This window comes from Pelecanus crispus, chromosome 1, assembly GCF_030463565.1.
Source record: "Pelecanus crispus isolate bPelCri1 chromosome 1, bPelCri1.pri, whole genome shotgun sequence".
In the NCBI taxonomy this organism is placed as follows: domain Eukaryota; kingdom Metazoa; phylum Chordata; class Aves; order Pelecaniformes; family Pelecanidae; genus Pelecanus; species Pelecanus crispus.
The window spans coordinates 202,336,228-202,359,960 of NC_134643.1; the positions used below are offsets into that span (position 1 = coordinate 202,336,228).

At 40.2% G+C, this 23,733-nt stretch overlaps 1 protein-coding gene across 1 annotated transcript in view; it reads right to left on the minus strand.

Annotated features, from left to right (window-relative positions):
- B3GLCT (beta 3-glucosyltransferase) overlaps positions 1-21,151 on the minus strand; it is a 73,736-nt gene extending 52,585 nt beyond the window's left edge. Inside the window, exons 1-4 of the mRNA XM_075727668.1 lie at positions 21,064-21,151; positions 11,686-11,747; positions 8,887-8,926; positions 423-532 (exon numbers count right to left, since the gene is read on the minus strand). Of these exons, the coding sequence (XP_075583783.1) occupies positions 423-532; positions 8,887-8,926; positions 11,686-11,747; positions 21,064-21,151 (300 nt within the window). The remainder of the gene's footprint in view (positions 1-422; positions 533-8,886; positions 8,927-11,685; positions 11,748-21,063) is intronic.
- Positions 21,152-23,733: the final 2,582 nt, after the last annotated feature.

A 23,733-nucleotide genomic window follows, 5' to 3' on the forward strand; every position in this document is an offset into this window, starting at 1 on the left:
AATTCTGACAAAATCTACTTCACAGCATCTTCACTGTCTCTAATAAAATAAAAGTACTCACCTAAAAATTATTTTAAGTATTGCTTAAATGATTATGTTTTTCACTTCATAAAGAAAGCATCTGACTTTTTCTTAAAGGCACACCATAAGTCTTTCTTGTTATCACTTTTACATCAAATGCCATCCAAACAAAAACAGTTATTATACAAAAAGGTAGGTAGTTCAAATTAAAATTATTTGGTGATACATCACGGCATACAATCAGTAAACACCGACTGAAATATTTCTCTTATAAGCACACAGAAGACTATTAATAAAGTGAATAAAATGGATCCAGAAAAGGCACAATAGAAAACTGTATTTTTAGTAAAATGCAGTAAAAACATATATAACAAGGTGCAATCTATATTATCTAAACATACCTTTCCAAGATCTGCAGCCTGTTTTAAAATATCTCTTTTTAGATCTTCTGCTCTCTTGGAATGAAAAGAATTACTTTGACTCTGGATGATAAATACAATTTCTTTTAATTCTGTGAACCAGAAAATAAGAAGATTTAAAGGCAAAAGAAGTTATTTTCAGTTTTGCTCCAAAGCTACTGAAAACCCAGGTGTGTGGGGGGGGAATCTATTACATAGCAAGCTATTTCTTTAGTTATACAAACATTTCATGAAATAATAAAAAGGCATCATTTAACAGACAAAAAAAAAATCCAAACCAGTCCTTTTAAGAATTAACATTTAAAAAAATATGGCATGACTAGGAAATCTGCAGCAAAGAAACTTTTGCCCACACTTAACAGTAGCCACATTCATTAAGTTCCTTTTTCTCCAATACACCAGCACTCCTTATTACCAGAGTTAAAAGGTGTTAGTCATAGACCAGCATCTCCCCTCACTAGACAACAGATGAACATGAAGTGGAAAAGATGCTTCCTCAATAAAGAGCTTAAAACCCTACCCAGAAACAAACATCACACGGAGAGACACGCACATGAGAACAATGAGATACTACTTTTATCTGATAGGACAGCATCAACACCGCAAATGTGTGCTCACAGTGTTTAAAGGCACCATAGTTAAGGACTTTCAACAGGAGAGGAGACTGTGAGAAATTTAAAAGAAAATAATGAAGTAGCTTTGCAAACATTTATGGACAGAAAGAAAAATGCTTATTAAAAAATACAAGTAGGTGATGAATGCTGATACCATGGCGAAAGCTGAAGATAGCCAAATTTTCTTGTTGATAGTAGACAGAATAATCTCTCAGCACTTTGAAAGCTAAGAAAAACAGGCAGATTTGATCCCATTCAGAAGCAGAACATAGCAGAGGATGAGAAGGTGAAAGAGAGAGGAGAGGACAGAAGCCCCTTCCAAAATTCTTAACAAGTTTGACCTATGCTGCATAACCCACGCAAGACTACAAGTAGCAATATAGAAGATGAGGAGACACTATATTACAGTTTTCTGCTTGGTTTGCCAGAAAAGGCTGAACTTTATAGATACTATGCAGAAAGTGTGCAGATGAGGAAATTCAGGGTATAACAACTTAAGAGATAAAAGCAAGTGACTGACCAGTTACTGCCTAAGAAACAAAAGAGATGTAATGATGTTCAGTGTTCAAGGAAATAAGTAGATGACTTGTGGGGAGGGTTGGGCGGGGACTGAGAACTGCATTTAAGTTCTGCTACTCAAGGTTAAGAGATTCTAGTTAATTCAAGGAGGAGACAGCACATAAAAGGCTGCTGATTTACAGATGACACCACTCCAAGACAAGACAGTACCAAAAGGAAAGAAATCAAAGATGAAGTCTCATGGGATCTGTACAGAATGTCAAAAAATGTGGAGAAGGAACAAAGTGCACACCAAAAAATTATATAGGTAACAAAAAAGATGTAGGAGTCAAATTTCAGAAAAGCAGAACTTCAAGACCACCATCAGCAGCAACATTATGAAAGCTGACAGAGAAATTAAAGATATAAAACCTGTAGGAGAGCTTTCTAAGAACAGTCACTGGTATTACATTGAAACCAAACTTTCGATGAGATATAGGAGATGTCACATTGAAGACAGTCCAGGATGAAAGTTCAGTAGAGAAAACCCAGAGTCACAGATGACTGAAAGCTGCCAAATTTTACTGCAAGCCACATCTGTGTGAAGATAAACATCCCAAAGACAGAGCACCTTAGAGGAAGCATGTGAAGCTTCTTGTCAGGCAGCAGAGTATTTCAACACTTATACTGCAGCTTCACTGCAGTATAAATTCAAGTTTTACTTCATGCAATATTTATTTTTAAAATGTATATTCTTGCATCGTAGATCAAGTCAATCTAAAAGATCCTAGTTTCACATCAAGATCTTGACCTCTAGGTTAAAAATGCTAACTTGGCAAATGGAGTTGAATGAGTGAAGAACAGTGGAACAAAGATGGAGAATAAGTGTCCCAAGAAGGAAAGTAGTAGTCTCAAGGAAAAAGAGTAAAACTGAGCACATGACAAAGGATCACAAGAAAATAATTGGCAACAAAAAGAGCATTAACCCCAAATATCTTTGTTAAGATTATGAGAAGATTGCCATGTCCAAGACCTGACCATCGATTACATTTCTTTGTTCCTCTCAACAGTCACTTCTTAATTTAGACTTATGACAGATCAAAGCTGCAGTTAAATATTTTTCTACTTTTCCCCGATACTCTTTTCCCACAATTTATTAGCTTATTCACCAAGACAAACTCTGAAAATGTCAAATGGTGTGAGGTTTCTGGTGATAAAGCTGCAGAGATGGCATAAGCACTGACATAGATATCAGTTCTGATTTCACATTTTTTCCCACGCAGTGTTCCTTCATGCTCTGACCCACCCAACAAACCGCTTAAAAAAACCATGCACAATAAAAATGTCTGAATAGCAGCTATTTGCTATCTAGCAAGAAATTTGCTAGATTTCCCATGCAAAAATTAAAATTAGTGCAAAAATTAAAATTAGTGCAAAAATTAAAATTACACTTCAATGATGCTAGTGAGAGTCAAAGGGCTAAATCTACATACACAACACTGAAAATATCCCCAGAGATAAAAAGCAAAAACTGTATTGTTTTATGTAATTACTGTTTTAGTATTACCGTTTAGTACATCTACAGATATGCAAGCATCTGAATTACACTGTTTCACTTATGGTACATTTAACAACAGCTGTGATATCCCACAATAGAATACTTTCTAGGAGCAATCTAATAACTACTTTGGCGTTACTACTTTAACCCAATGACAATAGTTTCCTCTGCTATAGACACGTTAAAATAGTTCATTAAAAGAAATATTCAGTGTATTAAAATGTCAACAGAAAGTATGTATAATTTTAAACACCTAAATTGTTTCTCAAGTTGAGAAACAGTCAACCAAGCAAGACAAAGAATGGAGTCTTTTGGAAGATTAATATCCAAAAGAGCTACTGACATACTTTGTTTCTCCTGCTGTCTTCTTTTCTCTTTTATTTCCCTAAGACATTTCCATATCTGGAAAATATCTTCAACAATCTCAAATGCTCATTGATTGGAAAGATACTGCAAGTTCACAGAAAAAAAAAAAAACATTAAAAAAAAATTGGGAAACAGGAATGATGAAACTTCACGACTCTTATCACAACCATGTCTCATTGCTAAACAGAATGAAGCCTTAAAAAACTTTTAATAAGCCATTAACGGTAATGTGTGTTTTAGCAAGTACACAATGACCCTATGCAAAATATACCTCCTTAGGAATTATCACTAAATCAGTTCAAAAGATGGCAATGGGGAAATACTGCTCTTTGGAAGATAAGAATTGCAGTATAATGACCAACATGAATGACTACCTACATGACTTTTTTTTTTTGCAAAGTTTATTCACCACAAAAGGCTGCTTTAGTCAACTCAAACCCACTGAAAATTTTAAAATGAACATTTCAGGCCCCCTCCCAAAAAAAAAGTAAAAAAGCTCCTAGAAGAACATAAGACAATGATGTTGCCTGCTAGCCTTCCTCTGCTAGCCAGAGGTTAAAGCATTCACCCAGGATGCAAGAAACCCAAATTCTCATCTGTGAGGCAGTTTGGGCCTGAATGTAGGTCTTTGGCATTCCAAGTCAGTCTTAATTGCCAGGCTGCAAGGATATTCTAAGGTGGGTCTTCTCCATCCTCTCCTATTGCTCTAGAAATGGAGGAGAGTGAAAATGGCTCCTGAGCTTCCTGATTATCTAACTCTCCTGAAACAGTGGGCATCTACAACCACATCTCTGACTCGCTGAATGCTTAAACACATCACTAAAAAGGTAGAACAGGCATCAACAGAAGACAGAATTCCACGATGATTTATTTACTTCCTGGAGTATGTGTGGCATTGTCCAAACCATTTCCACAAAAATTACAATTATGACTTTAAAACAACTAGGATGCAGTCTAACTACTGGCCTCTAACAGGTAGAAGAATGCCACTGACATCTTTGCATCTCTGTCAACGGTACTTAAATCTAGCTCCTCTTTTCTTTGAGTTTTTCTTTCCTAAGACATGATGGAAATGAAATTAATTTATTTAAGGCTAAATGGAATATTTGTACAATGAAAACAGGGTTTTCATTCCAGTGAGAAAGTACAAAATGTCTCATTATTTAGTCAGACAAAGATTAAACTGCAGAAACACTGGTGCTTTAACTCACAAATTGGAGACTGACCTGTGTAGGTCAGGAAACTCAACTTCTGATTTGGGTTTAAAAAAATTAGGGCACTTGCATATTCTATAGGCCTTCCCCTTCTTTTATGCCAACTCTAAAGTCAACCTGAAACTCCAGATCAGGATCTTTTAATTCTGATATTTTGAGCAAATTATTGTAACCTAGTATAAAGCTTCCACAGTTAAAAGTAGAGACAAGTATTTTCTCATGATAAGAACCATAATTTGCAAATGTGTTTATACAAAAACTTACTGGCATCTTTCTGGATTAAAGGCAGTGTATGCATATGTATAGATAGACAGATATAGACACACAATCTCATCTCTGTGTGTGCGCATATTTATTATGCATGCAAAAGCATTGTAATGATTATCTGTTTATGGGCTGCGGCAGGAGAACTGAAAGCCATCCTAACTTCAAACCTCTCTCAACGCAGTTTGAGTATTTCTGATATTTCTATTTCCTGAATTTTACTAAACTATTTGTCTGAGTAACTTCCAAAAAACCCCTTTAAAATCAATTCCAAAACGCACCACATTTTTAGTACACTTGTTTACTTCTTGAAATTAGAAGTTGTCCTGGTTTTGGCTGGGATAGAGTTAATTTTCTTCCTAGTAGCTGGCATAGTGCTGTGTTTTGGATTTAGTATGAGAAAAATGCTGATAACACACTGATGCTTTAGTTGTTGCTAAGTACTGCTTATGCTAGTCAAGGACTTTTCAGCTTCCCATGCTCTGCCAGGTGCACAAGAAGCTGGGAGGGGGCACAGCCAGAATAGTTGACCCACACTGACCAAAGGGCTATTCCATACCATATGGTGCCATGCTCAGTGTATAAACTGGGGGGAGTTGGCTGTGGAGCAGCGATTGCTGCTCGGGGACTGGCTAGGCATCAGTTGGCGGGTGGTGAGCAATTGCATTGTGCATCACTTGTTTTGTGTATTCTTTTATCATTATTATTATTATTACTTTCTCTTCCTCTGCTGTCCTATTAAACTGCCTTTAACTCAATCCATGGGTTTTACTTTTTTTTCCCCTCTGATTCTCTCCCCCATCCCACTGAGGGGGGTGGGTGAGTGAGCGGCTGTGTGGTGTTTAGTTGCTGACTGGGGTTAAACCATGACAGAAATAATAGTATCCAGTTGTTCTCAAACTGCACACCCTTTTGTAGTTTTGTAATACATAAAGTATGTTGCTTACCACTTCAGAACTCATGATGTGTCTTAACAATTACTTAACAAAAAAAAAAACCCAAAAGATTCATCACCTATGCATTTGCACTGATAGTAAAGAAAAAACTTATTTAAACTTCACATTTTGTTCCCACCTTTCCACCCAAACTTCCCTCACAAATTCCTAGAGAGCCTAGATAAAATGTAGAACTAGGCCAGGCAGGATATTAAAAGGATATAACTGCAAAAAATAACTTTTGATCCTTTCTGAATATTGCAGGTATTTGCAGATCAGAGGAAGTACAACATCAGCATATTTGCAAGAATCAAATCCAAGAAAAAAAAGCCTCAAGACTACTTCATTCTTCTCTCGTTTAACACACACTTTAAAAAAAAAAACAAAGAAAAAAACCCCAAACCAAATACCTTCTCACCCCACAGCCAAAAGAGTAGATACTCTTGTGGTGAGAGGAATATCTCCAGAGAGAATGACTCAACCTGCCCTGGATCTCAGTCACCCTCTGGAAGTGCCCCTTTCTTTCCACAGACTGCAGAAGGAATCTAGAGAACTCATGCTCTCGAGCTCAATGCTTCCTTCAGTTTCCAAACACGGCGAAATCATTGTACACCAGGTGCCTCACTTCAAGAATAGATTTGCTTTTGTTATTCAAATATTCTAAAAGCTGAAAATACTGTTGGTCAGCAATATGGCCTACCATCTGGGGACAAATACACCCCACCAATAGAGTACCTATACATCCACCTGAAGGGCAAGACTTTTTTCCATGGCGTGGCAATGATGTCCCAACATTGGTAAGTCACATCTTGGAGCTTTTGGCTGGACTATAACATATCCATGCATGAAACTCTTTGCACACCAGCCAATCCAGAAAGATACATCACATTCTGGGTAGACAAAGTGACCATGAGAACATGAAGTTCAGTCTTCTCTGCATTACACTTGTCTTCCCAGTGACTAGGATATCAAGATGTTGATACCTGTCTTAAAAGGCTTCGCTAAGGACACTTAAAAAGATCCCTTAAAACTCTGAAAGTAAAATTACAGATGGTAACTCTGCTTCCTTGTTACAAAGGTACAGCTTATTTATAAAGAGGAAAGAATTTTCTTGTATAACAGTTTGAAAAAGAAGAATGAAAAAAATCACAGAAACTAAGAACCATCAAGAACTTCATTCTCTGTTTCAAGTCCTTCCTTGATTTTACCCACAGAAATAGGTTAAAAGAGACTTTTAAAAGAAAAAAGTATTCTTCCTTAAGGAGAGGCAGAATCTCATTAGAAAAAAAGATAGAGTACATAAGAAATGAGGTATTACATCAGACCAATGGTCTGTCTAGTCCAGTATATTGTCTTTAACAGTAGCAATAGGAAACACTATTTAGGGATACCACAAGACCTTCACTTTCTCCAGTGCTCCTCATACTCTAACAGCATCCGCAACTATTGTATCAGGGCATGCCAGAAGATACATTGCTGTCTATTTATCTCACCATACATTTATGGACTTGTCCCCGTACTGCTGGTATGGTCTGCTTCCGTTACCTCCTGTGGCAGCAAGTTTCTAAATTTTGCTGCCTGCTGCATAATACTTTTGTTTGTCTGCTTTAAAGTGATGTCCTACTGAAACAAACAATAGATGACAGATGGTAGTTACATCACTAATGTGCCACTGAAACATTCCTAAATATAACTTTCCAAAGTAATGAGATTATATTAAAACTTACAAAAACTGAGCACTGTCAAAAGCCAAAAAAAAAAAAAAAATCTGTCAATGCCTCCCTGGGTGTTTTATGAAGTGAGACACAGGAGGTCTGCTGGGAGAGATAAAAGCAGCAACCAGCATCTGGCTGTGCTGTGAGATTCCACAGAAAGATATGAAAGAACACAAAGAGGAAATGGACTTTCTTTGACACCAGATAAGGATGGGTGAACAGGGAAACAGAGTAATAAAGCATCTATAGAAAGGTCCTGACCTTTCAATAGTAAAACAGGAGATTAGTGGGACAAGGGACTTAAATATTGTCCACAAAAGTGGTTATCTGTGTTAGGGACAGAGCTTGCAACTAAGTCCAAAAAAGCCAACAAACAAACAAAAACCGGATCTTCGCAGCACCATTCAGAGTTCTGTTAGCAGCTCCACTAAAAAGCATGCTAGGTCTTCCTGCTGTTCAGCTTTGATGTCAGAATGAACTCACAACTACTCAAAACCTGCTGCAACAGTCATGGTCAAGCTGGCTCTTTTTAGAACAAGCAGACCCAAGTCCTCAGGGTTTAGAAGAGTGAGAAGTACCATAAGAGTCCAAGTTGCTTTAAGAATTCAACTGCTATAGTATAGCATAGGCAACACTAGGTTATAGTGCAGAGATTGCAAGTCCTTATCTAAGGTCCGTAAACTTTTTTGCTGGAAGAGCATCAGGCTTGTTTTCAGAAAAGGCAGAAGCCTGCAGAGTTTTTATTCTCATAATTTATCTCACATGTCCAGTAAAAATGTATTTTACCACTCAGTACCCTATTAATGTTCGACGTTTCTTAAATACTTATTTCCAGATATTACAAAGTTATTACAAGTTGTTACGAGTAATTTATAATAACCCTAGTTATTACAAGTATCATTAGAGCCTAGCAGAATGGTAAAATTCAGTTTCATGTTAAATTTTTTTTACAAGAACTGCTACTAAGTATCATGAAATTTGATTTTAGAATACCGTGTACTACAAAAAGCAATGCATCAGTTTCATACTGCAAGTGCACATTTTCAGAAAAACACTTAACTACAAGAATTGCAAATACAAAGATTGAGAAGCTTCTGTTTGATGAGACTACATGAGCAAAGAAAAAAAAAAAACAAAGTATTTAGGAATTGGCAATCATCTAACAATGCTGTTGAGCATTTAGGCACTGTTCACACAGTCACTTTTCAAAGCATAACCGTATTTTATTTATACTAAAAAGGCAGCCACAAGTGAAAACAAATACAGATTATACAGTACTTACCTCTACTTATTTTGCTAATTGTTCCACTTTTTTCAGACTTCTAGAAGAAAGAAGAAAAAGCAAAGTAAGGATACATGCAAAACCTCAAATATTTCTATAGAGAGACACAGAGTCAAAGCATACATCATATTCTAAATGCATACACAGAGGTTTTAACTCAAGAATAAAAAACTACAGTAAGAAGTTTTTCATCATTGAGAATTGAAATAGATGTCACACATGTTTGTATACTGTTACTTAGACAATAAAGTAAAAGAATAAAAAGAAAAAAAAAAGAGAGAATGTTTTTCCATGACTCAATTCATACCAGAGCTTTTTTAAGTTCATACTAACAATGTCTTTTTGGTTTTTTTAATATGTATCTCCTGAGCACAAAGTTTGGAATATGGAACTCTATAATATACACGTTATAAAATACATGTTTTCGGTGTGTAAAAAAAAACCCAACAGACTCTTACTCATTTGATCCACTATCAAGATCTACTGAAGCACAATTCTTAAAGGAAGACTCAAAAGCAATTTATATCAAGACAAATAAATACGAAAAGGTTGTTGTACATAACCTGAGTAAATCCCAGTGAAGTCATGTATCACACACATTTGTGTATGTAAATTTGCTGGAATTTTACCAGAGTGCTGAGGAACAGACAACAGTGACATTGCATTTGCATTGTTAACCAGGAAACCAAGACACACACATAAAAATATCTTAGGAGAATATTCAATTGCTTCTAAATAACAGAGGCTGGGTGGAAAGGTGTTGTTTAAGAGCTGCTGACTGGTAGAGAGAGAGGACTAGAGAAACAGCTCTGTGCTTCCTGCAAAAACTGTAGGAAGGAAAACAGAGCCTTCATTTATTGCACAGTTTCTCCCTGGTAACAGCACCTCAGTGCTTTGGTTTCTGCACATGTAAAATCAAGATCATCTTTACAAATTGCATAAGGATGTTGTAGGATTTATCTTGGTTCAAGGGGTTCAAGACCTTCAGATAGAAATGTCATACAAGGAACTCCTCAGTAATAAGCTCATATATAGTTTTCCTACCCTTGTGACTTAATTCCTATTTATAAACACATTTTTTGGTCTCCCTTTTTTTTTCCAAATATCATATCCATCTAATCTTTTTAGTCCTGCTTGCATCAGATGATCTCTCCCTCTGTTCAGGTCTGACTTTTACACTGAAACGCATAAGCTCCAACTTCCTTGGTAGCCATCTGCAAAAACCTTTTCAAGAATGATTGCATTGCATCCATGCTTATGACCCTTTTTTGCTGACTGGGTCAATAAAGTTTAAAAAAAAAAATCTTATAAGACTAAGTTATGTTGATGACACAGTACATCTTACAGCGTAATATATACCACATTCTAAGTTAATCTTTATCATAAACAACATTGGAAGATTAATTTTCTATGCAAGCAAAAACGTATGTGTTTTGTGGTATACAGTGTGATGAACAAGTGATATTTTACAATTACCTTTATTAAAACACAAAATGCAACAATTGTCGCCCATTACATTCCTGTTAACTTAAAAAAAAAAAAAGGAAAAAAAATTTTTGGCCTGAAGAGTTCTAGGAGGCACCTCTGACTTCATCTGAGGGAAGGTTTTGAAACTCTAAAATAGTAGGAAAGCTTTCATAAATTATAATCTGTATATTAAACAGGTAGATTGAGACAATAATGCAATTTCACAAACGGCAACTTGTAAGTAATGAAAACAGAATGACATTACCTAGTCTCCCAGATACACTGCAGCACGTCAACAGTTTGCAATAGGGATCTTTTTCATTTATGAAAATTATTGTAGATATAGCAATCATCATCAAAACTAAAAATTATTTAGAAACACATATCCCTGACCATACTTCTATTGCATTTGATGTGAAATAACCAGATCTAAATGGCAGTTATAGAATCTAACTCTTGATCCATTCCAGTACTTTCATTTGACCTTCCTCCCTTAAATCTCTTTTATACACACACACAAACATCTGTTACAAACATATACATATAAAAAAATTGGTAGACAGAGTCTGTTAAAGGACATACATGCATACGCACCTAACACCCATTATACTGTTTAATGGTAGGGCTAGCTCTGACCATTAGTTCTTCTAATCTGTTAATTTGAAATTTCATACGCAAGCTTTATGCAAGCCGTGACTTGGGTAGCAATATGTAATAATGCTAATTTAGCAGAGAGGCAGCCATTTCCCTCTCAATGTATCATATATTTAACAAAACCAAGAAGAAAAGAAAACCTGTCTCTGAACTAATAAAGGTTATATACCCAAAACCTATTCTCAACAGCAATATAACTATCAACATGTAGAAGCTATGCAAAATCGCCAAGTTTTTTTTACTATAAGTTTCTAAGGCACTCTTCAGCTGATCCTGGAAAAAAGAAAATAAATTGTTTTCTAAATTATAATTTTGTTCCACAACAAAACCCCAAAAAACTCATTCTCTTAATACAAATGTCAATATAAGTCAGAAAATCCAGCATAAGAAAGAAATCGAAAGTACTAAGTACAAGTTTATTTTAGCAATTCTAAAAATCCATAGGATAAACTAAGATCCTAGTAATACTAGAAGAGCAGTGCTACATGCAACTTGTGTCCTGTTAAAGGTGTCTCATATGCCACACAAAACAGAAAGATATCATATGACATTAGTGCCACTGAAGTCAATGATCAAAATAATAAATGTCACAGATGTTAGGCTTTCTGCTCTGGTCTCTTCTAGATGATTTTATAATGTCTGTAAAATGTTCTTGCTCTGGCAATTAAAATTTATTACCTGCAGCACTGGTAGTTCAGTCTCACCTTCTGCACCTTCAGGAACTACACTTACAGCAAAAGCTGAAAGAAAAAGCAGACTTTTTCATATTATAGGAGCTCATTTTCACACTTGACAAAGATCTGCAGCAAAAGAAAAAAAACATTTAGGTAGATATTCACAGTAAATGATAGTATATTGGTAATAATCTTTACGAACATAAGACAGTACGTTTTTACAGAATTTATACATTTGCTACCTGACAATTCTATTCCTGTACATCACTGAAAAGATCACTCTTTGATGTGAAGCCAATTTATCTTGGCTTCAAGGCAAATAAATCCCATTAAAAAAAGAAAAAATCCAATCTCTTCAGTCCAGTATTTCACTTGACAACAGCATAATGTGCTATCACATGGGAGACCTGCATTGCACTCTATCTTTAGGTTAAAGTTTGGATTACCAAAGCTTCACTTGGAACAACAGAAACTGACAGCAGCTGACAGAAATTTCTATCAAACTTGAAAATGGCTGTCATACACTTTGAATGCCATCTTTGAACAACAGTCAAACTTGTTAATGTATGAGACCCAAATAAACGTTTACAAAAAGAACAGAGACCCCAAAGAGCTAATTTGCACAGACCTAGCATTGTCTTAAACCTTTTATACTGACACCACCCTATGCATACAGTTCTGGTTTGTATTAGAAAAATAATAATAAAAAAGGGTTCTGGGTTTTTTAGTTTTGGGGGGTTTTTTTGGTTTTTTTTTCCCCCTTGTTGATGTAGTCATCTAATCAATTTGTCTCAGCTTGCTCATTTGTAAAATTAGTTCCATTTAACATAAGAAAGCTTTGCTATGATTCTTCATAATGAGTCTTTTTCTTAAAGGTACTAAAGATATGCAAATGAAGGTAAATTGCTATAATGTGGAAGGAACTCAAGATACTACTCATCATGGTCAAATAGATGGTTTTCTTAAAAACTGGGGTGGAAAAAAAAATCAAGACTCAAGTGCAGTGTCTCACTGCAAGTTTAAATTATTTATCACTTGAAATTGATTTCAAAGGAATTGCTGTCAATTCCTTTGATATGCTAGGAAGTTGGAATGTAGGAAAGCAAGAAGACAAGATTGTCCAAAGGCTGTGTTGCTCAATCTCTGATTACCTATATCCCTATGCTCTTTCAACCGGAGACCAAATTTCATCAATTATATTATATCCCTTGCTGACAGCATGTTCTGATCATTTTCCTGCTCCTCGTCCAACATAACAGTACTTAGGACTCCAGATAAGGAATATCTTCCCCTACACAAACCAGAACCACATCTTCTACTTAACATGATCCTAATTACAAGATCCAACACAAAACACAACTGCAAAATGTATTAATTACATAATATTAACCTGAAGAAGTATCACCTCATAAATTCGACTTATTTGGAAAACTGAATGGAAGCAGAATTTTCATGACTTTCAGTTTTTAATATGCAGCTGAGGAACAGCACACAAGACCTGAAACAACTTTGATTGACAAGAGATGCTGCCTCTCTCACCATAACATTCAATAACCCATGCCACACTGCTTCTAAGATTTATAAAATATTAATGCACATGATCCCTGAAACAAATCAAACAATACTCAGATAACCTGGAAAAAAAAGACCTACTTCATACTATGTCTTTGAGAGCACAGATAAAGTTCTTCAGGGAATTATTTTAACAACCTACTTCATCTTCGTATTACAGAACCACAGAATTGTTGATGTTGGAAAGGACACCCGAAGATCAGCTTGTCCAAGCCCCCCTGTCTCAGAGCAGGATGCTCAGGACCTTGTCTACTCAGATTTCGAGTATTTCCTAGGACAGAGCCTCCACAAACTCTCCAAGCAACCTCTTCCAGTGTTCAATCACTCTTGAAGTAAAAATAAAAAATGTATTTCTTATGTTTAAATGGAACTTCCTGTATTTCAGTTTGTGCCAACTACCTCATGTCCTGTTAGGTACTGCAGAGTCTGCCTCTGTCTTCTTTACTGCCCCCCATCAGGAATTTACACATGTTGGTAAGGTCTTCCCTGAACATTCTCTTCTCCAGGCTGAACAGCCCCAGCTCCTTCAGCCTCTCCTCATATGTCAGGTGCTCTGATCTATTCATAATTTTCATGGTCCTTTGCTAGCCTCACTCCAGTATGTTCATGTCTCTCTAGTACTGGGGAGCCCAGACCTGGACACAGCACCCCACATGTGTCTCACCAGTGCTGAGCAGAGAGGAAGGCTCACCTCCCTTGACCTGCTGGAAACAGTCTTCCTAATGCAGCCCAGGAGGCTGCTAGCCATCTTTGCCACAATGGCACACCGCAAGTTCATGGGCAGTTTGTTGCCCACCAGGACCCTCAGGTCCTTCTCTGCAAAGCTGCTTTGCAGACAGCATGCCCCCAGTGTTCACTGGTGCATGGAGTGACTCCTCGCCAGGGGCGGGACTTGGCATTTCCCTTTGTTGAACTTGGCTTTCCAAGTTTCCTGTTTGCCCACTTCTCCAGCCCGTTCAGGTCCCTCTGAATGGCAGCACAACCAGCTGGTGCATCAACTCCTCCTGCTCATTTTGTATCCTCTGCAAACTTGCTGAGGGTGCACTTTGTCCCACTGTCCAGGTCATTAATGAAGAGGCTAAACACTACTGGAGCGCACCATGCCACTGATCAGAGCCTCTGAGCCCAGCAAGTCAGACAGTTTTCTATCCACATACCTAGCCCATACTTCATCAGTTTGTGTACGACATTATAGGAGACGGTACTGAACTCCTTGCTGAAGTTAAGATAAACAACATCCACTGCTTTCCCCACATTCATGAAGGCAGCCATCTCATCACAGAAGTCTTTTGGGTTGGTCAAGCATGATTGCCCCTTCATAAAAACATGCTGAATTCTCCCAACCACCTTCTTATCCTTCCTTGTTTTGCAACCGTATCCAGGATTACGTGCTCCACCACCTTCCCAGGGATTGAGGTGACACTGGCAAACCTATAGTTTCCCCAGATTCTCTTCCTTACCCTCCTTGAAGACAGGGGTGACATTTGCTCTCTTCTAGTCTTCAGAAATCTCCCCCAGGCACCACAACCTTTCAAAGATCATCAAAAGTGGCCTTGCATTGACATTGTCAAGCTCCGTCAGCATTTGTGGGTGCCTCCCATCAGGTCCTGTGGACTTCTATATGTCCAGTTTGTTTAAATGTTCCCTAAACTGGTCCTCCACCAGTGAGAGTAACTCTTCCTTGCTCCAGACTTTCTCATGAGTTGCAGGGGCCTGCAATTGCTGAAGATGGGTTTTGCCAGTATAGACCAAGGCAAAGAAGGTTTTGAGTTCCTCACCCTCTTCCATGTCCATCTTTTAACCAAGTCCCTCCCCCCATTCAGAAGCAGGCCCACATTTTCCCTAGTCACCCTGTTGCTGCTGATACACCTGTAGAAGCCCTTTTTCTTGCCCTTCACAAGTTGAATCCCTCGCCAGATTCAACTCCAGGTGAGCTCTGGCTTTCCTAACAGCATACCTGCACTCTCAGACAGTGTCTCCATATTACTCTTGGGGTGACCTGACCCTGTTTCCATCTCTTGTGGGCTTCCTTTTTTACATACGAGTTTTGTCAGAGGCTCCTTGTTCATGCATGTGGGCCTCCTGCCATCTTTGTTTGCCTTCCTGCATGTGGGGAGGGACCATTCTTGAGCTTGTAGGAAATGAACCTTGAAAATCAACCAGGTCTCCTGGACCATCTCCCATATCAATCTTTCTGTATTGTTGAGAACAGTGGTAGACCAAATATGCCTGGTTAAAATGACTTTAGTTGCACCTGCCCTGACATACAGTGCAACTTCAACACTCACACATATAATTTCTTAAACAAGTCAATAGATGTGATGAACGTTAAAGTCTCTCTATATACCATTATTCTTATTCCCAGTGACTTCAGACATGCAGCCTCCCCTTCTTTTCCAACAAATAAATATATTAAAATGACTCAGTATCTTTTACATTAATATTTCAGGAAGACTTTTTCCAGCTAATACATTTTAATGCTAAGACAAGAACTGTTCGGACTATTTCTAAACTACTGGAGAACCATTCACTAAACAGACTAGCAGACCCCTGAAGACACCACAAAAAAGCCTCCGGAGTCTTCACCAAGAGTAACCAAGCTTTTCACTCAGGCAGAGCATAAGAATTTATTCTAGCAACAAATATGCCACGGCCCCTCTACTACCTCATTAGCAAATCTGCTATGCACACATAATTTGATACGAATAAAGCAGTCTTCAGAAGTAAACCGAGATGCACTTGTGAGGTAAATTCAAGTCTTACTAACACATAGCCAAGACTGCTCTGGCTAAGCAACCCAATCTCTCGGCCTGGAAATAAATATCCTCTTCTAAGGATTTACGGGGAAAAGGGTGGCATGAGAAGAACCAGCTAAATGTTAAATCCAGCTGGCATATGACTTATCAACAAAGGGGCCACAGGATAGGTAGGAAATAGAGTGCCTGGGTGCAGGTGGGCATCTCTAAGATTAATTCATCCACCCACCATTCACTCCCAAGTGGTTTCTGGAAAAGGTATGCCCAGGAGTGGACCACAAAGAAAAATTCTAACTACACATGCAGCTCATGACCAGATCAGTTGTACAACACAGGTAGAAACTGTAAACTCTCTCTGGCAAGGATATCTCTGTTGCGTGTAAAGTACACACGCACGAAGACGGATGACCTATGTCTGCGAGCTATCAGATGCTACTATAACAAAACAGTAACTTTTCATGTCCAAACATCATTATTAATTCAGAAAACTGCAACACATTTCTTTCAGTATAGAACTCCTTAAGATTCACAGCAATCTCTGGAGCTCGAGGTACCTTTTCTAAATCCAGAATTTCCTCTAGTCCCTTTGAGGTTTTTGATGCAATGCAAGCACACCTCAGATGGACCACTGACTTACCATAGAGCACAGAGAAAATATATTGCAAGAAGAAACTGATTAGCTGATAGAAGTTCAAACTGTGTATAGGCACCACAGTAACCAAAAAGGGTAGGGTGATTAACAGTACGATTTCTCACAAACAAAGCTATCTAAAGCAGAAAAAAACAGCAAGGCACTGTCTTAAATGCAACCCGTAATTTTGTATTTGTCACTTCATTATTTAATGCATTGTGTACTTTGAAGTTTGTTAACACATGTAGCTATTCACATCATTTGGCACAAGCAGACAGAAGTGGAATGCGTCAATTGCCAGTCCTCCCCTCCTTTTGCTAAATGCTCAAGAACTGAGGATAAGTAAGAAAAGCAAAGAAATTTTAGAAAGATTTTAAAGCTCTTATCTTCATCAATCTTTATTTCTTTTGAAAGCAGAACTAAAATCCACTGAAAAAGCTAGACAACATTTTTGGATCCATTCAAAACCTGGAAATTTAATCAGAGAACGTAATATAAGCAACTTCAATTCCTATTTATTTTTCTCAAGTGCTCCATTATTTCCATTCAAATTTTGGTGAGTAAATAGACTTGCTTATAACACTACAAACTGAAACTCAATCATTTGTGGACATCATTTACCTGGACTTTAGCAAAGCCTTTGACACAGCCTCCCATAATATTCTCCTTGGGAAGCTGGCAGCTCGTGGCTTGGATGGGCGTAGTCTTCGCTGGGTAAAAAACTGGTTGGGTGGCCAAGCCCAGAGAGTTGTGGTGAATGGAGTTAAGTCCAGTTGGCGGCCGGTCATGAGCAGTGTTCCCCAGGGCTCTGTTTTGGGGCCAACCTTGTTTAATATCTTTATCGATGATCTGGACGAGGGGATTGAGTGCACCCTCAGTAAGTTTGCAGATGACACCAAACTGGGTGGGAGTGTCGATCTGCTGGAGGGTAGAATGGCCCTGCAGAGGCACCTGGACAGGCTGGACCGATGGGCCGAGGCCAACTGTATGAGGTTTAACAAGGCCAAGTGCCGGGCCCTGCACTTGGGTCACAACAACCCCATGCAACGCTACAGGCTTGGGGAAGAGTGGCCGGAAAGCTGCCGATGGAAAAGGACCTGGGGGTGTTGGTCGACAGCCAGATGAACATGAGCCAGCAGTGTGCCCAGGTGGCCAAGAAGGCCAACAGCATCCTGGCTTGGATCAGGAATAGTGTGGCCAGCAGGAGCAGGGAGGTGATTGTCCCCCTGTACTTGGCACTGGTGAGGCCGCACCTGGAATACTGTGTCCAGTTTTGGGCCCCTCACTACAAGAAGGATATTGAGGTGCTGGAGCGTGTCCAGAGAAGGGCAAGAAAGCTGGTGAAGGGTCTGGAGCACAGGCCTTATGAGGAGCGGCTGAGGGAACTGGGGGTGTTTAGCCTGGAGAAGAGGAGGCTGAGGGGAGACCTTATCGCTCTCTACAACTACCTGAAAGGAGGTTGTAGTGAGGTGCGTGTTGGTCTCTTCTCCCAAGTAACTAGTGATAGGACGAGAGGAAATGGGCTCAAGCTACGCCAGGGGAGGTTTAGGTTGGATATTTGGAAAAATTTCTTCATGGAAAGGGTAGTCAAGCATTGGAACAGGCTGCCCAGAGAGGTGGTGGAGTCCCCATCCCTGGAAGTGTTCAAAAAACAGGTAGACGTGGCACTCTGGGACATGGTTTAGTCTAGTCTACCCTTGATTGGTTTAGTGTGGACTTGGTAGTGTAGGTTAGTGGTTGGACTGGATGATCTTAAAGGTCTTTTCCAACCTAAACGATTCTATGATTCTATGATTTATTTTCATTGTTCAAGCAGCTGAACTGCAACAATATGTGCCAACAAACTATTAGGAAAATTGATGTAAATATTGTAGTATTAAAATACAATATCCTGTATAAATACATATAATGATATAATACCACATTATAAACGTAGAAGTAATCCTTTCTTCAGTACTACCCTTTCGAGTGTAAACAACTTCCAAACATTCACAATTATATGTCCTTTAAGTGCAAAGGACGTTAAAAACTGAGGAGTTAATTATTTTGCTTTCACAGACAAAATCCATTTGCGGCAAAAAGACAACACTTCTGTTACCTTCCTCTTTTACAGTCTAATTCAAGGCTGACTGACCCCAGAGTCCTTCCAATCACCTCACCGGGCTGTGGGTCAGTTTAAATGAGCTACAAAAAAGTTATGATTCTATGACTTACGTATGGCAAAACCATGACTAATAACAACCACTGCAAATAAGGAAAGCCATTGGTTATGCTGTACACAGTAGACAAAACATTTAAAATAGAATTTCTTTATACTTCTAATTATAGTTTATTGAAAGGCCCATTTTTGTTTTGGTTGGGGTTTCTTTGGGTTTCCTCCCCCTCTCAAGTTTTCAAAGTACATAAGATTCTATGGATTGACATGATTCCAGAGAAAATCTGCACTGATGCTGTCAAAGAGACAGGTTCTTCCATAATGACACAGCCTGGTAGTGCTAGTAAGCAAAATTAATTAATTTCATGTATTTATATGCAAGTTTTTGTAATATTTCTTCATTGTTGCTACCCTATCAGCCTCAAAGACTCTGGTTTAGCCAGGCAAGAAAGAAGACTTACAGATTTATCAACCCAAAATGGGGAGAGAGCAGGGGGGAGGAGGAAGAAGAGGGAGTGATGCAAGCAAATTTCCAGCATCTGAAGCTTTTCATAAAACAAAGGCAACTCATTTTATTTCTTTACTAAATTCCTTTAAGCTAATGGTACGTATGGAAAGGCAGCAGCTGAAATCACCACTGTGAACCACTGAAATGTCTAAATGAGTGCTGTGTACACCAGTATCTTTATAAAAGGCAAGCAAAGAAAAACAGCAGAATAAAAAGCATCATCGTTATCCCTTCTGATTGTCTAGAAGTTAGACCAAACAAAATCATCTGAATATGTTTTCCCATTCTGCAAGCTGCCACCTGCAAGCTGGAATTTATGAAATGACTTAACTAGCAACAGACAAACTGTCTTCTTCTGTGAAATGCAATCAAAATTATTTCTGTTTTCCAAGAGCAAATCTGGTTGTTTTGCAAACTTGCTATCCTGGCCATCTCAAAAGCGTGGGGTATTTACTAAAGAAGGGATATTTTAAAAACTACAAGAAAGCCATGATACTGCAGTAAGCTTCAGGTGAACAAATTCTATAGAAGCATTAACCGAAACCTACTAAACAAGAGATAATTGCACAAGCAAGAACCCAAGTTTTTCCATTTCTGCCTTCTACCTGCATGTATGTACGTATGATCAATATACATACACGGGGAAAACTGAAGCTGCTATTCTCTGACTGTGATTACAATCTGCTCGAGGTTACAAGTGCTACAGTACCTTGCTGAAGCACTGGAGCAAAACTACTCATCCCAGAAAGAATGAAATACAGCTTTAGGAAAAGCAGTAGAGTATTAGGGCTCCTCCAAAAACCAAGCTGCATAAGTGAAAGGAAAAGTGTTTTACAGGAGAAAAAAACAAAAGATCACAGTTTTACTTTGCTGAAAACAGGATTTATTTGTACCAGGTTTCCCCTGCAGGACTTTGATCCACAAGCCATAGTAATGGAAGAGAATGAAATCCAAAGGCTCAGAACAAACTGACAAGCCCACGCTGACAGAGATGGAAACATTCAGGAACAGAAATAATGAGAAACCGAGCAGATGTAAACATTTATTTCTGTCTCTTACACTCACGGCAACAGCTCCTAACTCCAAGAGCCTGCAGCAATCCAACCGCTGACATACTACGAACCCTTCTCTTTTAATCTTCTCCCACCTGCCTACACATTAAAAACCTCTCTAAAACACAGTAATAAGATCTTTTTTTTCCTCTATGCTGACATTTTAACCAGGCGGCTATGTACCTTCCCACCTCCCCTCAGCAACACGCAGTCCGTAAGGCGCTATTAACGCGAGCACGAGTGGCTTCGTGGTGGGTTTTACTAGCTGTCTAATGAAGATTCTCTTGACCTGAGCGGCCGGCCCCGTGAGGACCGCTCTCCAGGGCGAGGGCTCTCCCCTGCCCCGGGGGAGGCCCCCCTCGCCCCCACGCACCGCCGGGGGCCCGGAGGACCGGAGACGCTCCCGGCGCTGGCCGGCACCGGCACCTCGGGGCCGGGGCCGCTGAGGGGAGCCCGCGCTGCCCCGCCGGCGCTCCAGCCCCGCTCGCTAACAAACTTCGGGGGAAGGGCACCTCCTGTCTCCCCGCCTTCCCCTCACGGGGCGGGACAACGGGGTGAGGAAGCGGCGGCGGCTCCGGCGCCCCCCCGCCCCCCCAAGCTCCCCAGCCCTGTCCCGTGCCCTCCTCCCCCTCATCGCCTCCGCGGAGGGGCCCGGGGCGCCTCCCTGCACCTCGCCACAGCGGCCCGGCCCGGCCCCCGGCCACTCACCCCGGGTGCGGAGCGGCGGGAGGAGGAAGAAGAGGTGGGCGCACGCAGCGAAAAGGAGCCAGCGGTTGCAGCCGGGCTCCCCGGACATCTTGGCAAGGGCCGCCGAGCCGCACGGCGGGGGGGCAGGGGGAGGAGGAGGAGGAGAGGGGCACGGTGCGCCCGGCTGCCCGCCTCTGCCGCAGGAGCGCGGGCGAGCGGCCTCCGGCTGGTGGCGGTGCCGCCGGCAGCCCGCCCCCCGCCCTCCCGTCCCTCCCTCCCGCCAGGGCCCGGCAGGACCGGGCGCCAGCGGCGGGAGGAGGAGGAGGAGGAGGAGGCGGGGGAGGAGGCGCGGGGGGGGGGGGGGGCGGAGCTGCGGCCGCAGCGCCCTCTGGCGGGCGGCAGCGGCAGAGGCGGCGCCCTGCGGCCCCGCGCCTCCCCGCCGGCCCCGGGGGCTCCTGCAGCCCTGTGTATGGTTGTGGGATAAGTACCCCACCCCAAATAATCCTCATAAGCGCTCTGTAACCATTCCTGATCGTCCAGCATCTGTTACCCAAACCAACAGTGTCTTTCATTCTTCATGCTAAATTACTAACTCCAGGTTTCTTGTTCTAACTACCCTGCTGAGAATTTCCATCTCGGCAAGGATGAAAATAATGAACTTTCTGGTAAGGAACACAGAGGTTCAGAACACCACCAAGTTGCCTTTCCTTATAGTATTACACACATCTTGCATTCATAACTAATACAAATGTAGCACTGTTGCTGTCTCACCTCTCAGATTAACAAAGGGGGCTGCAAATACAAAGAAATCCTATCAGGCATATATACATAAAGTTATGCGTATCAAATTTATTTTGTCCCGGTAGGATATCTTTTACAGATATGAAATACAATTAAACATTTTAAATTAATTATTCATCACAGGTGAGATTTTTAGAAGAAAAAAAAAAAGCCAGCATTTTTTTCCGGAATGAAAAGTAAACCTGGACTTTCTGGAAAAAGAATAATTAAAATAATAAAGTAAATGACTATGTCCTTTGAAATATTCAGAATAGCATGTATGCTACAGCTATTTTGCATTGAACTTACTACATTTTAGTTAATAAAATTTAGTGTTGTATCATAAACTGTGGGATTATGAGGCTGTCGTGGTTTAGCCTCAGCCAACAACTAAGCACCATGCAGCCGCTCGCTCACTCCCCCTACCCTGATGGGATGGGGGAGAGAATCAGAGGAGTAAGAGTGAGAAACACTCCTGGGTTGAGATAAGAACAGCTAAATACTTGAAATAAAGTAAAATAGTAATTATAATAATAACAATATAATAATGATAATAACAATAATAATATACAAAGCAAGTGATGCACAATGCAATTGCTCACCACCCACCGACCGATACCCAGACAGTTCCTGAGCGGCGATCGCTGCTCCCCGGCCAACCCCCCCAGTTTATATACTGAGCATGATGTCATATGGTATGGAATAGCCCTTTGGTCAGTTTGGATCAACTATTCTGGCTGGGCCCCCTCCCAGTTTCTTGTGCACCTGGCAGAGCATGGGAAGCTGAAAAGTCCTTGACTAGTGTAAGCACTACTTAGCAACAACTAAAGCATCAGTGTGTTATCAGCATTTTTCTCATACTAAATCCAAAACACAGCACTATGCCTGCTACTAGGAAGAAAATTAACTCTATCCCAGCTGAAACCAGGACAGAGGCCTGTAGAATTTCTCAGTGTTGTGGTTTAGCCCCAGTCGGCAACCAAGCACCACACAGCTGCTCGCTCACCCTCTCCCCCGGTGGGATACGGGAGAGAATCTGAAGGGCAAAAGTAAGAAAGCTCATGTGTTCAGATAAGAACAGTATAATAACAATAATAAAAATTGTAATGAAAAGGAGAACAACGAGAGAGAGAGAAATAAAACCCGGGAAAAACAAGTGATGCAACCACTCACCACCCACCAACAAATGCCCAACCAGTCCCCGAGCAGCAATCGCTGCCCCCCAGCCAACTCCCCCCAGTTTATATACTGAGCATGATGTCATATGGTATGGAATAGCCCTTTGGCCAGTTTGGGTCAGCTGTCCTGGCTGTGCCCCCTCCCAGCTTCTTGTGCACCTGGCAGAGCATGGGAAGCTGAAAAAGTCCTTGACTTAGTGTAAGCACTACTTAGCAACAACTAAAGCATCAGTGTGTTATCAACATTATTCTCATACTAAATCCAAAACACAGCACTATGCCAGCTACTAGGAAGAAAAATAACTCTATCCCAGCTGAAACAGGACACTGAGGCTGTTTTTTCTTATGGACTTGTGGAAGCTTTGCTGATTTACTTCAGCTTGACAATTTGATGCAAGACACAAAGCAATGTTTCATCAACCAAAAATTGTCAGTGATTGGAATAGAGACAACTTTTCACCTATGATTTTGGTCCTGAAAACACTTTATGTGCATAAGCAGTTAAGAGATCAACAGGACCATTCACATGGTAAATTTAAGTCCTTAGACCTTTTCATAGACCCAGTGTCACTATTTCAACATTTTGCATGAATCAAATGGCTACAAGAAATCAAAGAATCTGGAGTCCCAATGGAGAAATAAACTTGAAGTTACGGCAAGTGTTTACATTTTACCAAGCAGAAAGATAAACTTCCACAATCTATACAACCCTTACTGGTATTCCAACTGTGTC